The sequence below is a fragment of the Pipistrellus kuhlii genome, unplaced genomic scaffold (assembly GCF_014108245.1).
Source record: "Pipistrellus kuhlii isolate mPipKuh1 unplaced genomic scaffold, mPipKuh1.p scaffold_m20_p_7, whole genome shotgun sequence".
NCBI classification, from domain to species: domain Eukaryota; kingdom Metazoa; phylum Chordata; class Mammalia; order Chiroptera; family Vespertilionidae; genus Pipistrellus; species Pipistrellus kuhlii.
In genome coordinates, this window is record NW_023425573.1 from 30,928,876 (window position 1) to 30,943,312 (window position 14,437).

Consider the following 14,437-nt stretch of genomic DNA (forward strand, 5'->3'; position numbering starts at 1 on the left):
TACTTGGCTCCCTGCTTCCTGCCACCCATCCTCTGTTTAGGTGCAAGGAGACCAATGCCAGACAAGAAAGCAGGAAGCACTGCTGGTCCCCAGGAGAGGTGGCCCAGGAACCAGAGTCATGGCCTCTACTAACATCTGTTGGAACAAATCTTGCCCAGTGGCTTCAAACAACAGACACTCAGGATCCTGAGGGCAGAGGTCAAACAATGTCAGCAGGAGGGGCGTTTCCTTGCCTTGTCCAGCTTCTAGAAGCTGCCCTCCACCCTCAGTGAAAATGCCGTTGCACACCCCTCTGGCTTGGCCTCTCCTGCTTCCTCCGTTGGAGACCCTTCTGAACAATCTATAATAGGATGGCCTGTGTCACAAAGTCCCTCTGCCTTTAGAGACCTTGAGACAGAGGTGCTCTTCACAGGTTGTAGGGTTGAGAATGCAGATGTTCTTGGAGGCCTTTATTCTATCAATGCCCCAAAGGCTTCTTTAGGATGCTGGGAGGCAAACAGCCCCTCAGCTAAACCTGCTGCGACAACCCTGGCCAGGATGTTTGACAATGAGTGCTGCATTTATTGAAGGTTTAAGTGGCCTTGATTTGGAGGTCAGCCCATTTCTCCCTTCGCCTAGCTCCACTGCCTGCCTACCACCTGTGGGACTCTTGTTCAGCTCGGGCCTCTCTCAGCCAGCTCATCTCTGACCCCATGGTCTCTACTGAAACTTCCACTTCACCCTAACATCCTGACCCTGGGCAGAGAAAGTTCTAGTCCAGTTTCCAGCCCTCCCCAGCCTGTGCTGGCCTCACCCACTTACCTCTATTTTAATCTCACCCATACCCACTGCCAACACCAACCCTCCCTGAAAGCCATGATCTCTCCGTGAGTGCCAGCCTGATGCTGATGTGTTCACGAAGGCAGGGGAGCTACTGGTTCAGGTCTGAAGAAATCAACCCAGTTTCCTTATTCTAGATGGGACCGGGTTATGTAAGAAGTCAACCAGGCAGGCGAACGAGAGGAGTGTCCCAGTAGGGGACCCAGCGACTCTGTCTTAACATGTTAGGTGCCCAGCCTGTTTTGTCTTCCGGACAGAAAGTATAGTGTCCGTCACTGGTGACTAACTTGGCACTTAACGTGTTAATGAAAACAATTGACTCTGTGACTCCTGGAATTCTGACCTCACCTTGTACAGTGTGGTCTGGTGGGTGTGCTGATGCCCAAGGGCAACCTGCTCCCATCAGCAGGGCTATAGCTAGCAACTTGAAACCCCTGGGAGCAGATACCAGAACCACACCCCAGAACTGAATACAGCTCGTCGTCCATCTGCTGTGCCTTGTGTCTTCAAAGTGATATGGAGGGACCAGGACAGAGGGCCAGGCAGCCTAGGTACATCCTGCCCAAGTCCACATGGGCATTAAAGAGAGCCTTATCTGTGGAGCCCAAAAAAGCATGGACCTTGCCTAGTTTGGGGGAGCTGATGTCTGGCTGCTGCCGCTGTGCTAGACCTGGCCATCTGTAGGTTCTGCCTCAGTCTGGTCTGAACGGCTGGTGACCACTTATATAACTCAGGGGTTAAGCAAGTACCACACTGTTTTGTTTTGCCTAGAATCCAGTGTCCTGGCTTCAGAAGGGCATTGAACCCCACAGTGCTATCTGTACAGAGGGAGTCCCTGTGCAGCACCTGGCAGATTCTCCTAGGAAGGGTCAAGGAATCATACGTTAGAGCACTTCAAGATGTAACTGAATGAAGTCATATTCCTGGCACTTAGGACCACAGCAGAACAACAAAAGAATCAGGTGGCCCTAGCTGGTTTTTCTCAGTGAATAGACATCAGCCTATGGAATGAAAGGTCTCGAGTTTGAGTCTAGTCAAGGGCAAATGCTGGGATTGTAGGTTCAATCCCCAGCAGGGGGCTTGAAGGAGGCAGTCACTCAATGATTCCCTTTCCCTTCTCTAAAATCAATAAAAAAAAATTTTTTATAAAAAAAGGTACTATCTGTGTTCAGATGAAATGGGACATCACACATCAAGACAGCCAGCCAGACCATGCGAGGCCAGACCAGTGGGGGTGGTCCAGAGAAGCCCTACTGGGCCAGCGTAAGGCCCTCCCACTCGGAAGGACTCTAAGGAGAGAAGGCCTTTGACAACATACTTTCAAAGTAATTTTTATTCGTGCCTGTAAGAAATTCAGATTTCAGATAGCCCGGAGACAAGCTGAAGCAAATAAGCAACATGTAAGATGTCAGAAATGCTTGGAATTTGGACATTGGACTTATGAATGCACAGGAAAAAGAAAATACCTACATAGGCCTTCAAGAACAGAACTAAAGAAAGCTTTAAAAGAAAAAGAAAACATTATTATTACAACAAAGCATTGGAGAAGCTAATGTAGAAAGAAAGACGAAGAAAAAAAAGTTACACTTATCTGAGGAGCATCATTCTAGAGGAACTTAAAAAGGAACAAAAATGTTGAAACTACTTAGGAATCTTGGTGCCTTTGGATAAATTCAGTAGATCTGAAAACAGTCATTTAAAAGGCTAACAAAAGTGGTATAAATATAATAAATTAAAAAATTCAGATTTCAAACTGATTACCGTATCAATTATCTTGTACCTGCTTGGATATGGTTATCGTTAAGTTTCAGTAAAATGCAATAATTTACCATCATCAGGGTGAGAGAGGGCAGAGGAAGGCCAAGTGACATACCACGAAGTTCCTGTGTCCAGGCCTTTCGAGAGGCCCATTGTAGCTCTGCTTGTCAGCTTGTGCATAGCCGCCGTGTTGTACAATGTGAACGCTCCGCACATCAAGCCTTTCACAGGGCTCCCGCCTGACAGGACCCAGGGAAGAGGATAATCCCTCCACATTTACGTCCACAGCTTCCCCAGCGGCCTCCGTGCTACGGTCTGGATGATATCCTCAGAGAGTGCACAGATCTCCTTGTGGACGTCTTCAATGCTTTTGGAAGCATCAACCATCTATTCCCATGGGATGTCAGGAGAAAAAGGATGGTTAATGCTCTTCACCGTTCTTGGTGAGCATGTGGATTTCAGACAGGGCTGGGCCGGCTTCGCTTGTGTCCTTGGGACAAAGCTGACCCACATACCTGCTGCATCCCAGATGCAGAAGAAACACCCTATCCTCCTGATTGTCTTCCTTCCTGTTACTCCCCCAGTGCATGTGTCCATGAGGTACCCACACATCAGCTCTCCTCAAGTCTGGCTGAGGAGAGGAGAGGGCAATGCCTGTGCTAGGCTACATTCCCACATCACAGGCCACAAAATTCACTCATTCAATGCTGTGTCCTCACATGGGAAGCATGAGAACCTTTGGTACCCAGGGAGCCAGCCCAGGAGAAACTGGTCTTCACCGGGATGGGAAGACTGGGGACTGAAGTCCCTCTCCTACCATCGATCTAAGTCTAGGCCAAGAACAGCCAATTCTGGAAAAGCTGGGGGGTGTAGACGCACTCAGAAAAATCCAATCATGAAGTCTGACTAGGCAAAAATGAGAATGACTCCCTCCAGATCCCCGAGACCCCACACAATACACCCTAAAGGTCACCTCGCCAGCCACTGCTCCAGCCGCACAGCTTATACAAAACCTTCCAGACAGCAACCCTGGGTGGTGTGAGGGGTGTTAGAACCATTTATTTTCAAATGGTCCTGGGGAAGTTTTGTCCTAGCAACTTTTCCGGAAGTATCTTATTGCTTAAAAACTTGAGAATGCTTAAAAAAAAGACAAAAAACTTTCAGATAAACAAAAGCTGAGTAGTCTATGCTAGGAGACCTGCCCTACAAGAAAAGGAAGTTCTTAAGGCTGAGGGAAACAAAATATAAAAACGGGGAAGGAGAGATGAGCTTAAGTGTAGGCAGGTAGGAAATACAAGTTTTCTATTTTCTCATTCCTAGCACTCTACATTCTTGGCTTGATCCTTGCAGATGTTGAAATGTTATAAATTAGAATCATTGAAATCCTGTGAAACTGACTCCAGGGTTCAGTGAGAGACACTCCACCAGTACAAGTGAAAGCCATGTGAGGCTCTATGTTGCTACTCCTTCATAGGGAGGAAGGGCTTGTGGTCACTCCAGAGAGGCCATGTGGCTCCGCATGGATCTGAACACACATGAAGGAGAGAAACGAGCCCACCGCAGCAGCAGGCTCGGCTCCTAGGAGGGAGGTGGGGAAGCACACACCGAGTAACAGGGTCAACAGCTTGACCTTCAAAGCTGCATGGATGCAGCATGTGACCAGCAGAGGACCTGGTCACCAGAGGATAAAAGCGGCTTGCTCAAGCCAGGGGTAGCACCTGCAGCACCGCATGAGCCCTAGAGCCCAGGCGCTCAGATGTGCCTGAGAGATGGCAGTGGTGGGCTCTGCTTTGGCAGGACAGTAGCTCATCTACAGGGAAGGAAGAATGAGACCGATGCCTGGGACTGAGGCCAGGGCACCGATGCCGGGCGCAGAGATGAAGGAGACCCCAGCGCAGGGAGATGGCTGAGCGGGCCATGGGGGTGGTGTCGAGGCTCAAGCACCCCAGGCCAGGCCAGCAGAGTCAGGAGCCGTCTCCTACCCAGAAGCTAGTGAGGAGACAGGTACGCCCCCCACAAGTGATGCAGGAACACCCAGGAGCTGGAACTGTGCAGGACAAGGGGCGTGAGGGAGGCAGTCTCTGACCCCAGCAGCTGAAATGGGGTGTGGACTGAGGGCTGACCCCAAAATGGACAAAATCTGATTTCTGATGCAAGGACCTAAGCACAGACTGCAAGCTAAAGGATTACTCTTCCAGCCCTGACCAGTGTGGCTCAGTGGATAGAGTGTTAACCTGCGGACTGAAGGGTCCCAGGTTCAAGTCCGGTCAAGGGCATTTCCCTTGGTTGCGGGCACATTCCCAGTAGGGGGTGTGCAGGAGGCAGCTGATCGATGTTTCCCTCTCATCGATGTTTCTAACTCTCTATCCCTCTCCCTTCCTCCCTGTAAAAAATAAATAAATAAATAAATCAGCCGAAACTGGTTTGGCTCAGTGGATAGAGCATCGGCCTGCGGACTGAAAGGTCCTGGGTTCAATTCTGGTCAAGGGCATGTACATTGGTTGCGGGCACATCCCTGGTAGGGGGCGTGCAGGATGCAGCTGGTTGATGATTCTCTCTCATCGACATTTCTAGCTCTCTATCCCTCTCCCTCTCTGTAAAAATTCAATAAAACATATTTTTTTAAAAATCAATAAATATATATTTTTAAAAATCCAAAAAACAAAGTATTACTCTTCCAATAAGCAGAAAGGTGACCTGAGGAGTAACTCAGAGATTTTATGTTCTGGATGACAAGGTCAGAAGACAGGAACCTGCTGAGCAGTCAGCTCTAAAAAGGACCCACCAGGGAGGACTGCTGCTGTGGGGCTGGTGCCTGTCAAACTGTCCACCAACCCACCCACAAGACACCCAATTTCGACATTTTGAGAAGCTGGCACTGGAACCCTGAGGATGCCACACGTGGGTGCAGGGTGACTGGCACAGGGTGACTCTCACCTTCCAGTTTAAGGTCCTGTCCTCCATGAGATGGTAGAAGCATCGCAGTGCCCGTTCCTGGAAGGCCCCATCCTCATAGCGTTCTCGGCCGAACCCGCCCCGCTCCACAGCCTCTGCCAACTTCAGATGAAGAAACACGACCAGGTCTGGTTTGGGAAGGCCCACATCCGGTTGCTTGCACCAATCCAGGGAGAAGTTCTGCAGCAAAGAAACCAATGATCAGATAAAGAAGCTGAATGGGTCTGTGTTGTTTTAAAATCCATAAAAAAGGGAAATGAGCTACCATTTCTTAAGGCAGCAAGAAGTGAAGATCCCAGTAGTGACTTGAGTTTTTAGATCATGAATGTTTCAGTTTTCCATGGCACCTCCTTCTGGTTTAATTTTGTGAGCACATTCAAAAGTGGAGAGCTCTGGCCAGTGTGGCCCAGTTGGTTGGATGTGGCCCCTTGCACAGAAATGTTGCTGGTTCAATTCCCAGTCAGGTCATACCTGGGTTGTTGGCTCAATACCAGGTGGGTGTGCAGGAGGCAGCCAATCAATGGTCTGCTCTCACATCAATGTTTCTTTCTTTCCCTTCTTCCTTCCTCTCTCTAAAAATATCCTCTGGTGAAGATTTTTTTAAAAAGTTATCTGAAGGATGCACACTGAAACATTTATGAAGCCAATGATGATGTATCTGGTGGGTCACAGTACTGGGTGATTTATCATTTTCTCTGCTGTTACATATTTGAAACTTTCTAAATAAAAAGCAGGAAAAAGGAGTCAGTGTAGTCACTGCTATTCTTCCTGGGACAGGAAGTCAGGAAAATATAAACAAAGCACCAGATGCTCTCACTATCTAGTCTGGATACAAGGCTGGGATGGAAAGCCCTGCTGACGACCACCTCTGGATGTGTGATGTGGAAACAAGCTACAGCCCCCCCGGTGTTTGCCCTTCCCTTAGATGAGACCAGATTCCCAACAGTGAAACACAAGGACCACAGAACTTGCTGTGTGATGTCATGGCCCCTGCTCTGGACAGTCACTAGTGGTGTCCCACTGGGCTGGGCAGCACTCACCTCCTTAGCATTGGTAAAGGCAACACCAGAAAACGCATATCTGTCCACGATGAGGGTGATGCCCTGGTTCAACTTCTCCTTAATCAATGGCCTAAAAAAATAGAAAATGCTTCTAAGCCAAAACCGGTTTGGCTCAGCGGTAGAGCATCGGTCTGCAGACTGAAAGGTCCCAGGTTCGATTCCGGTCAAGGGCATGTACATTGGTTGCGGGCATATGCAAGAGGGGGTGTGCAAGAGGCAGCTGGTCTATGTTTCTCTCTCATCGACGTTTCTACAATAGCTCTCTATCCCTCTCTCCTCCTCTCTGTAAAAAATCAATAAAATATATTAAAAAAAAAAAAAAAAGAAAGAAAGAAACAAAATGCTTCTAAGCCACGGACCCAGCTACACATCCCCAGAACCGTCATGTTACAATCATCCTGATGACAATTCAGTAACCTGGCAGGGATTACAGGCCAGTGACTTGTGACCTTATTCTTATTTTAAAAATTAAAAAAAAAAAAAAGAGCTCTGGATCTCCTCCTAGAAGATGCCACACTGGCACTCCTAGCAAAGCCCAATGTGAAACACAATTCCCCAATGAACCACAGACATCACTGACAAAGACAGTAGGGAAGCCTGTGGACAAGAGAGTGGAGCAGTGGACTCAGCCAGGAGATGATGCTGAGAACATTCTCACAGGGGACAGTAGATTAGGAAGACGTGCAAAGACAAGGTCTGACATGACATCAGCAAGAAGCATCGCTTGCCACTTGTGACCCAGAGCAGCTCACAGAAGTTTAGGGATGGGGGAATCACACTTGTAACAGCAAGATGCAGTTCTCATCACAGCTTCATCTGTGACCCCAAGCCATTAAAAAACTACTAACCTGCAAACAGGAGGTATGGCACATGCACACAGAGAAGATGCAACTGTATAAAGAATGAGAAGTCCTAACCGGTTTGGCTCAGTGGGTTGAGTGTCACCTGTGGCTTGAAGGGTCCCGGGTTTGATTCCAGTCAAGGGCACATGCCAGGTTTCGGGCTTGATCCCTCAGTAGAGGGCATGCAGGAGGCAGCCTATCAATGATTCTCTAATCACTGATGTTTCTCTCTCCCTCTCCTTTCTTCTCTGAAATAAATAAAAATATTTTAAAAAGAATAAGATGTCCAGCCAAGACCGGTTTGGCTCAGTGGATAGAGCATCCGCTTGCGGACTGAGGGGTCCCAGGTTCGATTCTGGTCAGGGGCATGTGCCTTGGTTGCAGGCACATCCCCAGTGAGGGGTGTGCAGGAGGCAGCTGATCGATGTTTCTAACTATCTCTCTCCCTTCCTCTGTAGAAAAAATCAATAAAATATATTTTTTTAAAGAAGGAGAAAGATGTCCATAAGATATAAACCAATCTCCTAATGTGTCACTAATAAAGCAAAGTATAAGCTAGTGCATATGGCTGACTACTTTTTAATACTTTATTGATTTTTTACAGAGAGGAAGGGATAATTAGAAACATAAATGAGAGAAGCTGCCTCTTGCACACCCCCACTGGGGATCTACCCACCACCAAGGTACATGCCGTTGACCGGAATCGAACCTGGGACCCTTCAGTATGCAGGCCGATACCCTATCCACTGAGCCCAACCGGTTTTGGCGTGACTACCTTTTCAATAAGGTATATCACACACACACAAAAAAAGGTTATCAGGATGACACATACCTATATGCTTATTTTATAAATTAATAAATACATAAGAAGGGGACACTATTCCCCACAGCGGAGGGCAGGTGTTGAATAGATGGGAAATGAGCAGGGCAGTGACATATTTTTAGAACCATATATTTTTGAATTCAAAATGAAAATTAAATCAATGAAGATGAAAGAAACCCTAAAATTGTGTAGATGAATGAACCTAACTGTATACACATGAACACACAAGGAAAACCTGCCCCAGAGACTTAACACAACACTCCCATGTGCTAAGGACAGAGCTGCCCACTACCTTGACAACTACAAGGCTCTCACAGAGGTGTGGACTGCAAGCTGGCAGGTCCCCTAATAACCCACTCTCAGTGATGTCTGTGGTTCAGTAGGGAACTTGTTTCACTGTGAACTTAAGTTCATCGAAGATATAAACAAGAAAAGTGTGGGGAAGCCCTGTGATCCTGAACTGCAACAGGTGTCAGCATGAACCGGGTTTCAGTGTAGATATGTAGTCATCCCCCATATCTGCAGGAGATACATTCTAGGACCCCCTGGGGATGCCTCGAACCACAGGTAGTACCAAACCCTATATATACTGTTTTTTCACACACACACACAATGAAGTTGAATCTATAAATTGGGCAATTTTGTAAGTAGACTTGTTCCTACTGTAGCTTTACCTCAGCATTTTTCTTTCCTTGAGTGAAAAACTCACCTTTCTTCTTTGGTATATGCAAATTGCCAGCATAACTACTCTCCCCCCTCCCCATCCCCAGCATAACTACTTTTGAGCTTTGGGGCATCTTTAAGTAAAATAAGAGTGACTTGCCCTAGCTGGTTTGGCTCAGTAGATAGTGTCGGCGTGGGGACTGAAAGGTCCTGGGTCAAGGGCACATGCCCAGGTTACAGGCTCAGTCCCCAGTAGGGGGCATGCACGAGGCAGCCGATCAATGATTCTCTCTCATCATTGATGTTTCTCTCTCCCCCCCTCTCACATCCTTTCTGAAATCAATAAAAATATATTAAAAATAAAATAAGAGTGACTTGAACACAAACTGATGTCACTAATAAACAGATAGCATCTACATTGTGGAGATGCTGGACAAAGGAATGAGTCACATCCCGGGAGGGACAGAGGACATTTCAAGATTTCATCCTGTGACTCAGAATTGTGCACAATTTAAAATTTCTGAATTATTTCTGGAATTTTTCATTTAATTTTTTCAGACCTTGGTTGACAGTGAGTAACTGAAACATGAAAAGTGAAATCACGGATAAGGGAAACTAAAGTTGATAAACAGATACAGAGGCAGAGCAAACATGTAGTTCTATCCCCAGAAGGGACACCCCACTAGCAGTGAGCACACCTAGCACCTAGATGTTGGTTTCTAAACACTATTCTCCACAAGAGAAAAACAGCTGGTTCCCAGGCTGGAGCAGAAAACATGAGAAGCCTAAATATCTTATTATACCAAAAACTAAGCTCTTAAATACAAGGCCTGGAAACACAACAAATGGACACAGAAACCAGCTTGAAAAGCCTCTCACCAGCCAAATTTGGAACAATCTGAACATAAAAAAAAAACAGGAGTAGGCCAAAACCGGTTTGGCTCGGTAGAGCTTGTCTGCGGACTGAAAGGTCTCAGGTTCGATTCCAGTCAAGGGCATGTACCTTGGTTGCAGGCACATCCCCGGCAGGGGGTGTGCAAGAGGCAGCTGGTCGATGTTTCTCTCGACGTTTCTAGCTCTCTATCTCTCTCTGTAAAAAATCAATAAAATATATTTAAAATATATATATATATATATATATATATATATATATATATTTAAATAAAAAAAATAAAAATTTATATATATATAAAAAAAGCAACTGCAAAATTGGTAAAAGGAAAGTTCCCATTTATTTATAAATGGGACAACTCCAATGTGTTATCTACATACGTGGGAATGGAAACAAGAGCCTCTGAAAGCACACACCATATAGTTAAATGTTGAGATGACTCTAAGATGTAAAACAAAAAGGGGTTGGGAGAGGATGAGCTACCAACCTAAACTGTGAACTTCAGTTAAACAAAGATATAATCAAGAAAACTGTGGGGGGCCCTAACCGGTTTGGCTCAGTGAATAGTGTCGGCCTGCGGACTGAAGGGTCCCAGGTTCAATTCTGGTCAAGAGCATGTACCTTGGTTTCAGGCACATCTCCAATAGGGGGTGTGCAGGAGGCAGCTGATCAATGTTTCTCTCTCATCTATGTTTCTAACTCTTTATCCCTTTCCCTTCCTCTCTGTAAAAAAAAAAACAAACAAAAAAAAAAACAAAACAAAAAAAACAGTAAAAATAGATTAAAAATAAATAAAACGGTGGGGGAGCAGGAGGAAGGGACAGGTGTATGGGACAATTTAGTATTTTCTGATAACCCTTTCTAAAGGAAATTAATTAATTACAAAGAGGTGGTGGGCAGCAGGCAGGAAAAGCATTAATCAATGCTCTTTGGGAGTACACGGCGGTTAGATCTGGTCACAGGAGTGGTGACTGTAAGAACCTTTTAAAGGTACAGCCTCCAGCATCACTGTCCACGCCACCCTGAATCTCAAGAGGGAGAAAAGCACTGGGGGAAGAGATGGAGGGCAATTACACTTGTTCCCAGCGGTTTGCAGAGAAAAGTAGGTGCACTGAGTGATCCTCCACCTCACTCTTCTTTTCCAAATAAGAGCTCAGAAGTTTGCCAATTTCAGTTGATCTTTCTGAAAAGAGAGAAACACACAAAAGTGAGGCTTTCCATCTACATTAGAATACTCTGAACTAAACTTCTGGTCCTAAACCAGCAGTCAGATATCCCCCTGAGGGGTCCCAGATTGGAGGATGCAGGCTGGGCTGAGGGATACCCCCCTACTCTCCGTCCCCCCCCCCCCCACACACACACACAGTGCACGAATTTTGTGCACCAGCTCTCTAGTGATAGTATACTAAAAAAAAAAAAAAAAAAAAAACAGAAATCTGAGACATGGATTATAAAACATCACCAGCAAGGGGAGAGGGGCTTGAAGGTAGGGGGCGGAGGGAGTATAGGGGAAAATGGGAGATACCTGCAATACTATCAATAAAAAAATAAAACAAGCAGCCAAAACCTGTTTGGCTCAGTGGATGGAGCGTCGATCTGCGGATTCAAGGGTCCCAGGTTCGATTCTGGTCAAGGGCATGTTGCGGGCACATCCCCGGTGGGGGGTGTGCAGGAGGCAGCTGGTCGGTGTTTCTCTCTCCTGTTTCTCTCTCATCGATGTTTCTAGCTCTCTATCCCTCTCCCTTCCTCTCTGTAAAAGATCAATAAAATATAAAATAATAATAATAATAAAACAAGCAAAAACAAAACAGCACTAGCAAACTTTTGGTGAGGACAGATAGTTTTGATTGTGAAGACAGTTTCACCTGTGTATAGTTATGTCGAAGCTCATCAACCACACACTTACCACATATGCACGTTACTGTACATCAATTACAGATCAATACAGCTGTGCAAAAAAAAAGCACGGATGCATCAATACTGACGGACAGGACACAGCGACCATAGGAATAACAAGTGGCCACAGACGGCAACCTCAGAGCTCCAGATAAGCCACTTTTGGACAGGTCAGTTAAAGTAAGGTCGGCGTGAGGCTCGGTTTCTTCATTCTCAGACACCTTTGGAGGAGACCACAGCCAACCCGCCCTCAGCAACAACGCGGCAGATTCGGGGGAGACCCGGGCAGGGCGAGCACATTCGGTCGCCGGATCTGGGTTCCCAGCGGTGCTCCAGCCCCCGGGCTCCCGCCTCCCGACCTTTCCCGCCCGCAGCTCCCGACGGCCTGCCAGGCCCGCTGGAGCGCACCACCCACCCGGGAAGCGCAGCAGCTCGGCGCGTTGGCCGGCGGCGCATAGCGCGGCCACCAGCTTGCGGCTCTGCGTGGTCTTCCCGGCGCGGTCCACGCCTTCCAGCACGATGAGAGCCCCGCGACGGCCCGCCATGGTTGTGTCTCCGCAGCCCGACAGGGATCCAAAATGCCGCGCAGTCGCCCGGAGCTTTCATTGGCTGGCGTCAGCGGCGCGCGCCAAAATGGCTGCAATTTTTCCATCGTGGGCAGGATTGGCTAAAACTGACAAAGGGGCGGGACTAGAACGGCTGTTGCATCGTCTCTTCCGGCGGAGTCCCCGCCTTCTAGGCCGGAAGCCGGATGTGGGACTTAGTCCTGGGTGGCGCCAGGAACTAGGCTGCGGCCGGCGGGCTGGAGGCTCGGCCCGGGAGGGCTAGAGGCGAGTCCGCGTCCAGTTGCGGCCGAAGGGCGGCACGGGCCGCAGGCAGGTCTGGCCGTGTGTTTGTAACGCTCGCCGGTCACGCCCGCTCCGTCGGCGTCCAGCAGCGCTGGGAGCCGCTGTCAGCACTGGGCCCACGCGACAGCCTAGTGAAACACGGGCCTGCCAAGCTCCGAGACATCATCCATTTGCAGACTGCGTGTGCGCACTCACAGGGGAAAGGAAGGAAGGGCGGTCGTCTCGTCTGTGACGTGTGGCCACCGTCTAGGAGCGGTCCCTGCCGTAGGGAGGCGACACGTCTGGTCTGAGAGCAGCCCCGGCATCTAGAGAGCGTTCAGTAATGTTTGCTGCTCTTGTGTCCGGGACATCCGGCTGCGGCGGCATCTTCCAGGTGACCCTGCGCACTTGGGGGGTGCCGCCTTCTCCTAACAAGCGCACTTTTTCTCACATGAGGGGCCAGTCCTCTGACCTCTCTAAACGTTATCACCCCGGAGGCCGGTCCCCGATACCATCACATTGTGGGGACACGAGTACTCAGACCGGAGCAAGCCAGGAATTAGGTTTTCCAGAATTTCTGTGTCGTGCTGGCTTAGAGGCACTGGTACAAACTTCGGAGGCCACTGTTTTGGGGAGGTGGGTGCAGCAGAAAGTAGATGTGAAATTCCAGCCTGCTCTCTAGTGAGCTGTGGAGAACCACCTGCCTCGCTGCTACAGACCAAGAAGAAAGAGGTCCGTGAGCCACCGCCCTGAGGGTTGAGAAAGGCAGTGGCTTCCTGTCCGCCCTTTCAGCACCCGGGCTGAAGATCTTGGGGCCATTTCCAACCTTTCCTCCCCTCCATCCCACCCCCTTCTTTCGGTGGTTGGGGAAGCCCAATGATAGTATTACCCAAGACACCTACAGTGAGTTTTGGAAGGGTGATAGATTATATTGTCTCCAATTATTTGCTTCCTTCCTTGATGTTGAGCTTGGCCACGTCACTTCCAAACACTGCTGTAAAGTAATCACAGCTGACAGGACTCATTCAGGCAGAAGCTTTGAAAGCAGTTTGGTTCACCCATCCCCCATATGAGAGCAGCTTGCGTGCAATTAGGGCTGCTTTTTCACTGAATTCTGGAATAAGACATATGGCCACAGCCAGGCTTCAGCCACTGCGCCTGATAGGTGGCTCCAGTAAGACAAACTGAGTTAAGTCACTGAGACTCTGGGGTTCTTTGTTACTGTAGCAGGACCCAATGAAAGCTCATGACAGAATGGCTGTTGCTTACTACCGCTTTACGTAGGTAAGCAATAACCTATTGTCTTGTTGATGTCTTCTAAAATGTCCATCTCCTGCCCTAGCAGGTTTGGCTCAGTGGATAGAACTTGGGCCTGTAGACCAAAGGGTCCCAGGTTAGATTCTGGTCAAGGGCATGTGCATCGATTATAGGCTCCTCCCCCTCCCAGGCCCTGAGGAAACCAATCGATGTGTTTCACATAGCTATTTCTGTCTTTCCCTCCCACCCTCTCTCTTAAAAAAAAAAATCAATGGAAAAATATCCTCGGGTGAGGATTAACAAAAAATAAAATGTCCATCTCCTTGCCTTCAAAAGGAGGAAGGGATTCAAGTAGTATAGTATAGAAGAGAACCCTCCCCGCATTGGATAAGACTCAGTGCTGTAGTCAGTTAGACGTGACAGAACAAGGAAGATGGGCCACTTAACAATAAAAATAAAATAAAATAAAAATATTTCTGCATGACTTTAAAAACCTTAACAATAAAAAAAAAATCTGCATGACTTTAAAAACCTTAACAATAATTTAAAAAAAATTTCTGCTTAACTTTAAAAACCTTAACAATAAAAAATAAAAATAAAAAAAAGATGGGCCAGTTATAGGTCACAGGGTGGAAAGCCTAACA

General features: G+C 47.7%; 2 protein-coding genes across 2 annotated transcripts; one reads left to right on the forward strand and one right to left on the reverse strand.

Moving 5' to 3' along the window:
- The first annotated feature begins 2,031 nt into the window (after positions 1 to 2,031).
- Positions 2,032 to 2,521, forward strand: LOC118709257 (zinc finger CCHC domain-containing protein 10-like). Its single transcript, XM_045575483.1, has 2 exons — positions 2,032 to 2,082; positions 2,169 to 2,521. Exons 1-2 carry the CDS (start codon positions 2,032 to 2,034, stop codon positions 2,370 to 2,372), a joined length of 255 nt encoding a protein of 84 aa, XP_045431439.1. The 3' UTR covers positions 2,373 to 2,521.
- A 227-nt stretch (positions 2,522 to 2,748) lies between these two features.
- Positions 2,749 to 12,303, reverse strand: DTYMK (deoxythymidylate kinase). The gene is made up of 5 exons (XM_036422264.2): positions 12,125 to 12,303; positions 10,888 to 10,996; positions 6,573 to 6,663; positions 5,515 to 5,712; positions 2,749 to 2,964 (listed from the first exon to the last, which is right to left on the reverse strand). The coding sequence occupies exons 1-5, from the start codon at positions 12,252 to 12,254 to the stop codon at positions 2,854 to 2,856; spliced, it is 639 nt and encodes a 212-aa protein (XP_036278157.1). The 5' UTR covers positions 12,255 to 12,303; the 3' UTR covers positions 2,749 to 2,853.
- Positions 12,304 to 14,437: the final 2,134 nt, after the last annotated feature.

What these genes read in the sequence shown, in the direction of transcription:
- DTYMK (XM_036422264.2), bottom strand. Translation starts at nt 12,254, where the DNA reads ATGGCGGGCCGTCGCGGGGCTCTCATCGTGCTGGAAGGCGTGGACCGC. An exon ending in CGAGCTGCTGCGCTTCCCGG is followed by an intron (nt 10,997 to 12,124) that starts GTGGGTGGTGCG and finishes CTCTCTTTTCAG; the next exon opens with AAAGATCAACTGAAATTGGC. An exon ending in ACAGGACCTTAAACTGGAAG is followed by an intron (nt 2,965 to 5,514) that starts GTGAGAGTCACC and finishes CCATGGGAATAG; the next exon opens with ATGGTTGATGCTTCCAAAAG.
- LOC118709257 (XM_045575483.1), top strand. Translation starts at nt 2,032, where the DNA reads ATGCGAGGCCAGACCAGTGGGGGTGGTCCAGAGAAGCCCTACTGGGCC. An exon ending in AGAAGCCCTACTGGGCCAGC is followed by an intron (nt 2,083 to 2,168) that starts GTAAGGCCCTCC and finishes CGTGCCTGTAAG; the next exon opens with AAATTCAGATTTCAGATAGC.